The sequence below is a fragment of the Eschrichtius robustus genome, chromosome 13, assembly GCF_028021215.1.
Source record: "Eschrichtius robustus isolate mEscRob2 chromosome 13, mEscRob2.pri, whole genome shotgun sequence".
Lineage (NCBI taxonomy): Eukaryota > Metazoa > Chordata > Mammalia > Artiodactyla > Eschrichtiidae > Eschrichtius > Eschrichtius robustus.
The window spans coordinates 3,673,808-3,687,640 of record NC_090836.1 but is presented as its reverse complement, the minus strand read 5'-3'; the positions used below and the strand labels follow the sequence as shown (position 1 = coordinate 3,687,640).

Here is a 13,833-nt window from a genome sequence, read left to right as displayed (position 1 = left end):
GGCTTTCCTGCAGGCTCTCAGGAGGCCTGCCGGGGCCCGAGGGAGGAGACGGCAGAACCCATCCGAATGGAAGCACGGACCGACCACGTTAAAAGAGATTTCAGGCCCCCTGAGGTCCTGGGGCTGGGGGAGGAAGAGCGGGGGGTGTGGGGTGAGAGCCCCATCTCCACCCCGAGCTGCTCACCCTTCCCTCCACGTGCCGCTTGTAATGTCCCTGCCCCAATGCCCCCCTCCACCCACCCCCCGCCCCGACTCCTGCTGGCAGATTAGCTTTCAAACGTGAGCAGGGACAAAGCTGGCTCAGAAGACTTAACTCTGCCCGACGGGTTTGCCTCAGCCTCAGAGCTTGCTAACTGGAACCACGGAAGCAGGTACATGGCAGCCGAAGGGGAGCGGTCGGGCGTCTCCGTAAGCTGCATCGGCGACAGCGACAGCTTGCAGCCCGAGCGGCACCACGAGACCTGTCGCGGGGGTCACCGCCCGAAAAGCAAAGCGTCCCGTTCCGCAGAGCCCTGGTGATAAACCTAAGGGCATCCCCAGCACCTCGTCCTCGGAACACAGGCCGAACTCACCTGGAAGCCGCCCTCGGCTGGCACCACCAGGCTGATACCGCCCTTTGTTTCCCTATGTTCGGCCCATTGCACACGTGCAGGAGGCTCAGTCTGGATCACCCTTCTCCCCAGCCCGGAACCCCATCCTCATCTATCCAGCAAACTCCTATCCGTCCTTCCAAGTCCAGCTGTCACTGTCATCTCTGTATCTCGTCTCTATTAAGCAGTATTAATTACTCTACTTAGAAGCTCGACTGAGCACTCAGTGCCCGGAAGTGTAATCATCTGCTTATGCACCTGACTGCTCCCAGGGACCTGGCTCACAGCAGGTGCCCGATAAATGCACACAGGGCACACTAGCCACAGGGCGCCCACTCAGCCCTTTCCATAAGAAGAAACAGAAAAGACACAACTCACTAATTCTTTTTTCCAAACTCACATGCTCCTAAAAGAAACGAGCTGTTTTTCCTCCCCTTTATTTCTGATGGACGCAAACATTTTAGAGGGAGCGAGACAGCCATCACACGGCGTGGGGGAAGGGAAGGACAGGTCAAGTCAGGCCCCCAGGACGGATGCTGAGTCCAGGCCTGCCGCTGCCGCGGCCCAGGATGCTGGGGAGGGGGAGGGGGGCTCCGGGTTCTGGTGCCTGGGGGAGGACGGGCCAGGTGACCTCTCCATCTACGACTTCCTGGCCCGGGAAAGCTGATCTGCCCTGTGCGAGCCCAGTCAGCCGGTCCTCAGCGCTGCAGGCTCCTGCGCACGCAGCGGGCATTCAGGAAATAGTTGTGGCATGAGTGAACCGGCTCGATTGGGACCCTACAGCCCAGTAAGCCCCACAGCCCGCCGCCAAGTTCAGCCAAGGGCAGCCAGGCACGCGGAGGCAGGGGAGGGCGAGGCCCCATCCTCTGCAGAGGCCTGGGGAGGAGGCCTGTGGCTTTTTCGGTGCTCCTCAGGGCAGCGGGATGGGGGACAGGCCTGCGGCCCTTTCCCCACCGGGGTGACAGCACTCCCCCCGTTTCAGCGGAACTCTCTCTTCCCTACCCTCCTCCTCCCCACCCCCTCTTGACTGACACCAATGCTGGCTCTGACATGATTTAAAAATAGATATCAAAACAAGGAAGTTTAATTTTTAATGCTTTGGAAAGGAAGCGAACACAGACCTGGCATTCCCTCACGGCCACATTCCCGGGTCTCGGGGCATCAGCCCCCGTCTCCGAGCAGAGCCAGGCCTGACCCACCCTGAGGATCAGGACCCACGTGTAGCCGCCCTCTGGGGAGCCGGCCGGAGCCTTTGGGAAGCCTCTACATACTTGCCTCTTGCTGCCCAGCTTGGCCTGTATCTCCTGTTGGGACTCTGTTCTGACCCCTCAGCCCACTCACGACTTCCGTTCCCAGACAGAAGGCAGCCCACGGACTCAGGACACCCCAGGCCGCCCAGCCCGGATTGTACCCAGACCCTATCCTGGGCTTCACGGACACAGGGCAGCTACGGCATCCACTGGCGGCCAAGCCAGTACCGAACGCGTGCCTCCGAGGTGGCTGGAGAGCCGTGACCAAGCTGCCCGCACCCAGAGGGAGAGTAAGCGGCCCGAGAGGGGCCAGGCCGCGAAGGCCTGCCCCCATGTAGGGGAGGTTAATCAGGGTGCCCGCCCGACACCCGGCGCAGGCAGCCCCGCGCCAGCCCTTCTCCTGCCCCAGCAGGCACCCTGAACGCTGCCTCCTTGGCTAATTGGCCTTTCTTAAGGGACCAATCCACAAGGAATAGACTTTCCAGTAAGGCCAGAATGTCACTGCTCTGCCAGCCGTGATTTAAGGTGATGGGACAGCTCTGCTGGAGAGCATGCAAAGTGACCATTATCCTCAGTGGCAATTACGCTAGCAACGCCAGCCCTACCCCCAACCACCGCCCCCATCAGATAGGAGCCCAATTTGGGTTGGGAGGAGGTGGGATGGGATCACGATTTGCTGTCCCGAGAAAGGGACAAAGGCCCCCAGCACTCAGAGCTCACCCTGATACTCAGAGTTCAAAGCTCTGAGCCTCTTGTGCCCTCCTGGAGGGGCTTAGCTTCGCTTAATCTCTGCCTGGAGTATTCCACCAGATGGTCCCGGGAGGACTGAGAGATGGGGCTGAGACGAGGAGAGATACCTGGGGTGGCTGGATTACTGGTGGACGGGCCCCTCAGTATGGGGAAACTTCTGTACCAGCTCATTCCCCATCCACCTAGAAGCCAGCATTCTCTTTGAGGATCCGGGTGGGGCGTGCACGGGCACAGAGGAGGTGGGACTCATTCAGGCAGGATGACCTCTACCCCACCGTCTATATCAGGCCCTCAGAAATGCTGCCCTGGGCGCCAACCTGGCTAGCACCGGCCGGCTCTAGGCGGCGGTGCCAGGGGCAGACCTGGACACCATCCCCTCCCCACCACAGGCAGGCGCCCAGCAGCCTGCAAGGCACCTGCCCTTTCCTTCCTCGGAAGGAGGAGGAGGAGGAGGCCAGCGCACAGCTCCGCCTCCATCCTGCCCCCGGTGATGTCACCCGGGGCCCTCGCCAATACCAATACCCTAGAAGCTCCACCCAGTGGCGAGGAACCAGGCCCGCTCAGGCCTGCGAGGGGCTGCAGTGTGAGGCAGCTGCACCTCTCCTGGCAGTGGCACTTCTCCCAGTGGGCTCCCGGGAGGCGGGCGGTGTGGCCACAGCAGTGGGTTTGGAGAACGACCAGGTAGGCTTCAGGATCTACGGGAAGATCTCGATCCATTGATTGCAGGCCTCAGGTTCAACTCTAATGCCTCAGAAAAGCCTCCTTGTGGGCTCTGAGCCATGAGACTAGAAAGTCCTGGCTACATAATTCCTAACAATTGCTCTGGGTCCCAGAGGGCGTGGCGCTGACCAGCCCCGCACGTCTCCTCGCACCCACCCTCTCACTCACGTCTGTCCTTGCCTCCCTGGTGCCCTGGGAAGCAGCAGGGGTCTCCAGAGGTACTGCCTCACCCACAACACCACCCGCCTTCGCTCCTTCTCTTCCGAGTTGGCTCTTCCCTCCACTGCTCTATTTCAGGCCCAAGCACCTCCCGCAGGAAGCCTTTGCTGGACTGGGGCACAGGGACACACAAGACCAAGTCCTGGCTACACCTGCTCCTCCAGCTCCCAAGAAACGCAGCGGCCAACACTCTCACACACACAAGCATCCGTTTCTCTTCTGCTGAATTTTCCATCTCTCCTAAGGTCTAGGCCTTATTTCATCATCCCATACGCTACAAGCATGAAAGAACTGGGTCTCTGAGACTCAAAATTTTTCCCAGCTCATAGCATGTTGTGGGAATTCTGAAAATATTAAGTAGCCAGAAAAGTCAGAGACTAGGAGAAATCGAGTCCTTGCCTGGTAAGAGAGAGGGGGTAGGCACTTTCTTATTAGAAAGAGTAAGTTCTCTCACTATAACCAAAAAGGAAGGCCATTCCACTGACCGCCTTATTAACCACAGGAAGACAGAAAGTCACTTGTCACCCCACAGCTAAGGCGCCAGGACAGCCTTCATCACTGGCAAGTTTGAGAACTTCTCTTTCCTATCAGGTGGGATTGGGAATCCCTACCACATGTGTGGATTTACTGCGCTGACCCTCCCTTCATTCACTCACAAACACACAACCAGTGCCTTCCGTGTGCAGGGCACAGACCACAGCACTAGCTAGCACGTGGGGCGGTCCCTAAACGCCCGGAGAAAAAAAAGAGGCGGCACACGCAGTTATACCTACTCTGGCCAGCAGGTGGCGGGGTGGGGGCGGGGAGGAGCGCGTCTGAGTGGGAGGTACTGGCCAAGGCACCGAGCATCCCAGGAGGGTCTTTCTAGTAAGAGTGGGGCAAGGCAGAAAGGCAGAAAGGTAGGCGGAGACTGAACAAGGACAGAGAGGGAAGCCGTGCACAATGAATGGGCAGCATTCATGGAAATCCGCAGGCCCCAGAGAAACACACACCAGTGCTTGGCTGACACGGATGCTGGCAAACGAGCCAGAGGACCAGGAGTACTTGCCCAGAGGCAGCCACAAGATCATTCTTGACATTCCAGTGGATCTGCCCCAGTTTCCACAAAACCCTCACCACAGGACAGGTAACGTCTTACCAGCAGTGGCCCAGACCCAGACCTGGGGAAATCCTACTCAAAAGATCTCAGACCAGGCTCCTCGGAAGAGAAGGGAAGGGGGCTCCCTCCCCAGAGAGAAGGTAAGGAGGCAGGACGTCCCATAACTAAGGAGGCGAGGCTGTGAGGGGGACCATCACGACCGCCCCCCCATTGGACTGGAAAGGAAACCCAGTCCTTAGGGATAAAGTGATTTGCCCAAGGTCACACAAAGAGCTAATGCAGAACCAAGGCCAGGGCCCAGTCTTCCTCCCGCCCAGGCCTGAGCTCTTCCCTTCCCAGGGAAAAGCCACCCCACCCATACACACCCATGAAAGTTTTTCAGTTAAAGTGGGTCAGTTCACACAAGCACTGAACACCAAAGCACACCGCACCCAGCCCCTGGCACTGGGTGACTCTCCTGCCCCCATGCTCCTCTTGGACCATGGGCAGCAGACAGCCTCCACAAGGGAGGAGGACAGCCCTGGGGCAGAGCCAAACATCTGTGCTGACTACGTCTGGGCTCCAGAGAAGAAAGGCGGAGGCAGAAGTTGGGATGAAGGAAGAGTTAGATATGCATTTAAGAAGTTTTCAAATTCGCCTAGTATTTCTCGTGCACAGGGGCACACAGGGGCAGGAGAATAACAGGGGACTGAGCACAATTCCGAGCTGCCCCACCCACTGGCACCTTCTCTACAACCTCCTCTCTCACCAAGGATGGGGCACTCCCTTTGTCCCTTCCAGGCTCTGGGTCCCATGGCGGGAGCACATGGCCGGCCCGCTCCCTGCCCAGTCCACTGCAATCCCTCAAAAGCAGCTGCCGCCACCCGATGGCAGCATCCCTCCCACACCCTCCCTCTCCACACAAGCCCTAACTCGGGGGCAGAGCTGCAGGCCAGCGAGCGGGTCCCTCGGCCTGGGATAGGGGCTCCTTCTCCTTTTCCTGGGATTCACTGAAAGGAGCAGGAGGGCGTGACCTCTACCACTCCCCCCCATCTCACGCCCATAAAGTGCCGCAGACTGTGTTCGTGCACGTTCAGGAGGAATACAAGAAGAAACTCAGAAAACCATCCGCACTTCTGCTTGAATTCAACTCAAGGTCACAGCTGTTAAAAATTCCGACACCACACCTATTTCTGCACATTACCCAGTTGGGGGCACGGGTTTCTTACAGGGGGAGAAGGTGGCGGCAAACTTCAGCAGCCTCCCAGGAGTAGAACAAGTCTCTCCTGGAAGACAGGCAAGTTGCAGCCTCCATTCAGCCACCAAGGAGAGAGAAGGGAAGAGAAAGATGAATGAAAGTGGGGGGTGGGGGGGCGGGGGCCGGGGGAACGGTTTTTTAAAACCCACTTACCGCTGTGCAGAGAGCAGAGCAATGCAGCTCCGAAGGGGAAGAGGGTGCCGTGCTTAAGCAAAGAAGAGAGGAGACCAAAGAGAGATACTGGGAAGGACTTACCCAGAATATCAGATTGAAGAGGAACATCGTGTACTTCAAGCAGCAGAGGCAGCCTCTGGCCATGTTGCACTTCTTAAATTCTAGGAGGAGAACAAAGGACAGGTCCAGGTAAAACACCACGTACTTGCTGCCTTTGGGCGCATTGTACTTGTCGGTCTTCACGCCAGCCTCGGCGCGGCTCTGGCCGCGGGAGCCCGCGGTGCCGTAGAAGGCGCCGGCCGTGAAGCCGCGGCCGAACGGGCGGCCCGAGGTGGACGGTTTGGCAAAGTCCGAGTCCTTGCTGTCCAAAGATGGACTCCGGTGGATCGAAGAATCCTCGCTACTCGACTTCTCCATGCTCGCGTCGCTCCCGGGGGGCGCGGGGGGCGGGGGGCATCGCTCCCGGAGTGGCACGGAGGAGGCGCCCGAGTCGGGCGCGGGCTGCGGGCGGGTCGGAGGAGCCTCGCACGCCGCCGCTCAGTCCCGGGGCGCACTGCCGGCCGGACCCCGCGCTGGGGGTGCCGGCGCCCCGCTCCTCGCCGGCCGGCCCGGGAGGGCTCTGCGGCGCGGCGCGGCGCGGCGCGGCTCCACGCGCGCTCCCCGGGAACCGGCTGGCCTGCGTAACTTAGCGTCTTTGGGGAAGCAGCGATTTGCCTGCTCGTTCCCGAGCGTCGGCTCGCCTCCCGGGCGCACCGCCGCTCCACGCGAGGCACCCGGGCGCCCGGGTCCGGGCTCCCCGGCACCCCTCTCCCCGTCCCAGCCCAGCCCCGCCCGGCCACTCTGCGGGCGCCCGCCTCCTCTCGCCCCGCGACTCTGCGGAGCTGCCCCCGGCCCTGGGCTGCCCGGCCGCGCGGCGGGCAGTGCCGAGGGATCCGCCGCAGCTGCAACCGCTGGGCTACCCCTGCGAAATCCCGGCCCGACTCCCGACTCTGAAATCTCCGGAGCCCCCTCCCCGGCCCTCGGCCCCGCCCCCTGGTTTGCATTCGGCCAATGAGCGCGAGGACTGCGGGGGGCAGCCTCCCTCCCGATGACACCACAGCTTTAATGGGATTAGCGTTCTGCCTGGTGCCTACACCAGTGCGCCGCGAGCCTCGCTAAATGTCAAGGGCTCCGGAGCCGGGGTGAACCAGAACCTTCATCGCAAGGCGCTGGCCTCTTTCCGGGGAGAGAAGGGGGCGGGAGGGGAGGGGAATGGCTGGAGGTACCACGACCCAAGGAAACCTCCCCAGAGGAAAGTGCTGGGGAGGACTGGAGGGGAAAGAAACGCGGCCGCTGTCCAGCTGACCGCCGCCCCCTGTGCCCACGGGACCTGTTCGACCCGGGCACAAGGTCTGCCGGCTACACACACACAGGCGCGCGTGTCTGCACACGTGGGTCTGGCTAGGGCGCGCGGGGAGCTGGGACCGCAGGGGAGGCGCGAGGTGTGGGAAAGGCCCTCGCGACCCGCGCCGCCCGCCCCGCCCCCTCCGCGCACGCGCGCACGCGGTTCCGGAGGCTCCTGCAGCTGCTCGAGACCCCCACCCCACTCTTGACCTGCGTTCCGGGCGGGACTCCCCACCCGGCTGAGAAGAGTAGGTGGCCCAGGTAGGGTCCTGCCTTGCCCCCCCCCCCAACCCGAATCCTGCCTTGCCAAGGGTGATGTCGGAGTGCGCTGGGATACCGGCGCTCCGGGAGGGCTGGTCAGGGCCCAGTACCAAGAATGCCCTCGCTAGGAGCTTGGGGGCATCCAGAAGGAGCCCTTCATCCTACCATGAAACACCACCTGCGTCCCGGGCTTGTGCAGAGGTCTGCGCTACCCAGTTGGCAAATAAAGAAGACCAGAACACAGGTGGGGGGCGGCACCTCTGCCACCAGCGAGAGGGTGCTGAGAGACCCAGAGCAGCGCCACGTCTCCCCTGGCCCTGCATCCCACACCTAACAGCTCGCTCGGCCGCCGGGAGGCGCTGGGCAGGGCGGCTGGATGGGGTGTGAGTGTGACAATGTCCTCCTGGGATCCCATCAGACGTTTACTCCACACCTGCTCTGTGCTGAGCGCACCAGGCCCTGGGGGAAACAGGTATGAGGTGTGCTGCTCCCTGCCCTTCAGATTCAGATACACAAGATCTAGCCAGGAAGACAGGACATTAATCACCAAGGCCATGGGCAGGAACAGAGCTACCACATCCGCTCTGGCCGAGGGGGACATTCATTCCGACCAGACCCTTGTCACAGATGTTCTGCGGGGCCCTAAGCTGCTGAGTCTGCACCTCAGGGCCGGAGGCAGGCCTGCATCCCAGAGGTGCGGGCACTCATTCTGAGGGCAGCCCAGCTTCTTTAAAGGGACCAACAGCGGAGCTACTATTCTGAGCCCCTGCCCCACTCAGATGGCAGCCCAGCAACGAAAGCCAGTGTGTGTCACAGACACGGCACCTTGCTGTCTCCTGGTTGGGCACAGCGGTCCCGTGGGTGCCGTGCACACATGAGGGGCAGATGTCCGGCTGGCTCCTGGCAGATCCCACGGCCAACCGACTGGAATGCCTCTTGTCCTCTTCAGCCTGGACCGGCTCCTGAGGGCTCGCGGCTGCCACATCACTTCTCTGATGCGGGAGAGATCACACCAGCTGGACTGAGAGTCAGGAGACCTGTTTTTCACTCTGAGCTCGATTCTGAGGTCTGTGATCAGGGCGAGGTGGCTCGCCTTTGTGAGGTGCTATCTCCTCCTCTTTAAAATGGGGTTCACAGAGCCCACCCCCAGAGGAGTCGGCCTGTGTGCGAACCGTCTGAGGCCCCTAAGAGCTGAGCCAGTACCAGGGGCCGTCATTACTAGTCTCAGACGTGGACGTGGAGTCAGCCAGCACCTCCCAGGCGGGCCCCCACTCCCCACCCCCGCCTTCTCGTTTCTTTTCATCTCTCTCTTCTCCCCAGCTTCACACCTTGTTCCATGAGAACAGCCTCCGCACTGTCCTGGATCGTTCCACCCTCATTTCTGATTATACGTGGATTTGTGCCAATAGCTATCTCCTCAGCAGCTGAGGCCCTGGGGGGCCGGGGGTGCAGGACAACAGGCAGGTAGGAGAGGAAGAGGGCCCGCCCAGTGTAACCGCTCTGCTCTTTCCTCCTGGCCACGCTCATCAAAAGGCCACTGAAGGGCTTCCCTGGTGGCGCAGTGGTTGAGAGTCTACCTGCCAATGCAGGGGACACGGGTTCGAGCCCTGGTCTGGGAGGATCCCACGTGCCGCGGAGCAACTAAGCCTGTGAGCCACAACTACTGAGCCTGCGCGTCTGGAGCCTGTGCTCCTCAACAGGAGAGGCCGCGACAGTGAGAGGCCCGCGCACCGCGATGAAGAGTGGCCCCCGCTTGCCGCAACTGGAGAAAGCCCTCGCACAGAAACGAAGACCCAACAGAGCCAAAAAGAAATCAATCAATCAATAAATAAATTTATATAAAAAAAAAAAAAGGCCACTGAAGTCCCACTCCTCAGCTCATCAACAAAGCCTCGGTGAGGTCCCGTGAGGGCTCTCTCCCAGCTTAGTCGTGGTCAGAAGCATAAGAGCAACTCCTATTTGCAAGTCCCCAGTGTATCCCAGGCACCAAGCATCTCCCGCAGTAACTCACAGAATCCTCAGGGCAGCCCCACAAGATACGTATGGCTATTATCCCCATTTTACAGATAAGGAAACTGTGATCTCAAAGCCCATGTTCTTTACTCTCTTGGGCTCTAAACCTAGTTCCTGCCCTTGGGAATCTGCCAGTCTTAACAGACAGAATCCAAAAGCATAACAGGGAGCCTGATGAGAGGTCATTAGCAGAAGGAGCTGAGTAAGGGGCAAAGGGGAGAGGGGTGGTCAGGGCAGTGCCGCTGGACCGGTCGTCAGCAAAGGGGAGTCCCCCAGGAGATGGCCCTACATTATCGTACAGCGGGCTGGAAGAAGGAAGGGTGAGGGGAGAAGGTAGTTTGCAAGACAGGAACTGAGTCCCCGATAGGAAGCAGCTCGGGCAAAGCCGGGAGACCAGCCACGGGCAGGCGGTTTCAGCCAGGGTGTCGTCCTCCGCTGCCACCATGAAGAGACCACTCATGCGTCACAGACCGCCCATCACGGGCGGGACACTGAGCAGGGGCACCGGGAGAGACAAAGGTGAGTGAGCCATGGCAGCTGCCCCAAGGAGCTCGAGATGCAGCGAACAGACCAGCCCTCCGCCCCACTCCAGACCATCCCTGGGGAAGCCCACAGCAGAATGACAGAGCGCACACGTGCCATGATAGGACGGCATGGAGCTGGAGTTTGGCCTCCCCTTGGAGAAGGGCTGGCTGGAGCAGGCGTGGCAGGGACAGAGGAGGGGGGAGAGCACGGCTAGGGGAACTTCGGGGGCAGTGAGGAGACGGGGCCTGGGGGGGGGTCACAGTGAGCTACCTGTGAGGCCTCGAGTGACACTAGGAGTCTAAGCTTCATCCCGGGGCTTCCCAAGCAGTGGGGCACGTGACAGAATCGGGGCCCTAGGAAGCCAGGCCTGGCAGCAGGGTGGAGAGGCAAGGTCAGCTGCTGTGCTGCCTCAAGTTCTTAGACTTTGGGTGCAGAAGCAACCATCAGAGAGAGAGAAGGTGACGTGAGACACCATCTCTCCCCCGTGCTGGTCCTCATCTACTCGCCGGGCTCAGGAGAGCCGGAAGGTACAGACTGCCCTGAGGATCTCAGAGCATGTGAACAGGGCAGAGCTGCCTTTTTCTTTCCTTTTTTTTTGTTTTAGACAACAAAAAAAGGAAGCAGGTACAGAATTCCCAGAGGGGAGAAAGAGATGGGAATATGTGAAATCAACATGCAACATCTCTGCTGCCTGGCAGCTGGGGAGATGTTGCGTGTTGCAGCTTCAGAGTAATGCCAAGCTCCTGGTCTCTCCCTGCGTCTCTCAGGCCTTTGGGCTCTCGCTAACCTGCACACAGGTGATGGGCCACACAGATCCCCTTCTGGTCCCACACCGAGTATCTCTGTATCTGACAACATGTGTAGCTCGTGAGGCATCCTGGACCTCCGAGGCTCAGGCAGGGCGGCCCCACCAGAATTCAGGTGAGACAGAGGGGCACTCGCCATCCAGAGGGGCCGCCATTACAGAAGGGAGCCTTATTCACCTCAGCTTAATTTTTAAACTCCCACATTGGGATCCTCTTCAGCAGTGTAGAAAATGCTTTGATTGCTAAGCAAACCATTTACCGATGGTGCCAAAAGGGAACAAGGATGGACGATGGATGAATAGAGATAAAGAAGTCGTGGTGTATATATGATGGAACGCGACTCAGCCACGAAATAGACAAAACCCTGCCATTAGTGACAACGTGGATGGACCTCACGGGTTAAGTGAAGGAAGTCAGACAGAGAGAGACAAATACCGTATGATTTCACTCATGTGAGATATTAAATACATAAACAAACAAACCAAAACAAAACAAACACGTGGATACAGAGAACAGAGCCGTGGTTATCAGAGGGGGAGGGAGGCAGCTGTAGGGTGATGGCTGGAAGCCACACCCTTGGTGGTGAGCACGCTGTAGAGTATACAAAAGTCACGATACGATGTTGTACACGTGAAACTTATATGATGTTATAGACCAATGTCACCTCAATAAATTTTAAAAAGCAAGAGGGCAGGGGGAGAAGGATGGAGCGGTGCCTAACAGGGGCCACACCCCAGGCTGTTGGCATGAAGGTTCACTCTGCAGGGGGAGGTGAGGAGGGTCTGGGACAGGGGGCAGGGGTGGGCCTCCAATTTGCCATGGAAATTAAACAGCTCCAGGGCCACGAGTCACCAGACTTGGCCAGGATTCACGAAGGATGGTGATGATGGTAAAAGGGCTGGGGTAGAAAAGAACTAGAGGTCATTGTGTTTGTTATTTGTTTAGTTTCTGAGACCAGTAAGGAAAACAAAGAAAGAACTGGGTTTGGCTGCAGTGGGAGGGTTGCCCTTAGAAGGAGGGATGTATTGCTCAGGACCTTCTACCAAGGGCGGCACCTCCTTCCCTGGGGAGAGGTTTGCCCCTCCTCCTTCGGGCCCCCAGATCTTCGTCCAGACAAATTAGTTTGTCCACCTGCCTCTGCTCTAGTCACTGGGCTTCTCAAAGGAGGCAGGGGCTGTGTCTTAACCATTTCCTCAGCCCCGGTGCCTGTCCCTGTGACCACCTCAGTCAGGGCAGGTGGAGGGCCAGGAAGCCCACCAGGCCTAGGCCCTGAGTTCTCCCCACAGACCACCCGGGAGCCCAAGTTCACTAACCAGAGGGAGGGACCCAAGCCAGACGTGTATGGGGCCTGGGAAGCAGGCTATCGAGGGCATCGGGACCTGGTGTGAAGACTACGGGGTCAGCTGCGGCTCACAGCCACGTCCCCAGCATGTGGCCCCGCCTGAGACGGATGGACAAACGGACAGACGGGTAAACACACAAACTTACTGAGCAGAGAGGAAGAGTCGGAAAAGGTAGGAGGTGGGAAAAGGAGAAGACAGAGGACAGAACCCCTCCGGGCCCTCCCCGCCCTGGGCAGCCAGCCTGGTGGAGACACCCACGTCCAGCCCCGAGTCCCTGGTGGGCCCATGCAGACTCCCTCGTTCCATCACATCTCCAGGCCCAAGAGGTGGTGGCCACTCCTGCCTACGGAGGGAGCATGCCCGTGAAGAGACCTCAGCTGTGTGTCCACACCCCTGAGGAACAGGTGGGCACGCACGTCAGAGCACGATACTGCTGATACTGCGGACGCTTAGCTTAGCTCCAAGGAATCGCCGTCACAGCTCCAGACCAGCCGTACCACTCGTGACCCGCTCTCAGGGAGGCTTCTGGATCGAGGAACCAGGTGAGGTGAGGAGGGTTCGTCCCAAAGCCAACCCACTCGGCAACCCCCGCCTGCCCGTAACTGTGGGCCAGCGGGGCCCAGGTCTGGGAGAAAGGACAGCATACGCTCAGACGCCTGCAGTGACTGCCGTCCGTACCCACGACCCGCCCCGACCACAGAGAACAATGTCCTGCCAACTCTGGGCTTTGGGACTGGACGGATCTGTGTCCAGATCCCACCTGCAGTGAGCTACCCACGTGCCGGGTAACCTGGAATGACCACCTGCCTGCTCCGTATCTCAGTTTCCCCAACCGTGAGACGGAGATGATAATATACACCTCCCGAGCAGTGTGCAAAAAAACAGAGACTGAAGGTTAGGAATGTGACGCCTGCCTGCTCCGTATCTCAGTTTCCCCAACCGTGAGACGGAGATGATAATACACACCTCCCGAGCAGTGTGCAAAAAAACAGAGACTGAAGGTTAGGAATGTGACGCACAAAGCACAATGTTGGACACGGAGAGTGTTCAGTGAATTGAGGCACGGCTATCACTACCAACAAGCATTATTATAGTAAATGTGGTCCCAGTCCCCATCTAATCATAAGGTGATTGAACAGAGAAAGATACAAGACAACACGTAATTGATGCAAAATGTTCTGTGGCTCAAATTCTGAGGGCAAGTGCTGGCAGGTCCTCCTCCGGGGGCTCTCCTCCGCTCTGCCAACACTCCTGCGTTCGCCACCCCATCTGTTCCAGGGCCGTCCACATGCTGACGACACCTAAAGGTTTACCTGGACCTGACCTGTCTTCTGAGCCCCAAGCACGCATACCCAACCCCTGCTTGGCATCCCCACGCGGCTGTCTCGCAACAGCTCCCATTTCCCGTGCCCCAGAGGGGCACTGACCTTGCCCGTGCCCTGGTCCCCTGGCAGCGACCCCCT

At 59.3% G+C, this 13,833-nt stretch overlaps 1 protein-coding gene across 6 annotated transcripts in view; it reads right to left on the bottom strand.

Moving 5' to 3' along the window:
- TSPAN9 (tetraspanin 9) overlaps positions 1-13,833 on the bottom strand; it is a 272,676-nt gene that overhangs the window by 71,602 nt on the left and 187,241 nt on the right. For all 6 annotated transcript variants that reach the window (XM_068562153.1, XM_068562155.1, XM_068562154.1 and 3 more), the window contains one exon: positions 6,121-6,200. In XM_068562153.1, the coding sequence (XP_068418254.1) occupies positions 6,121-6,200 (80 nt within the window). The remainder of the gene's footprint in view (positions 1-6,120; positions 6,201-13,833) is intronic.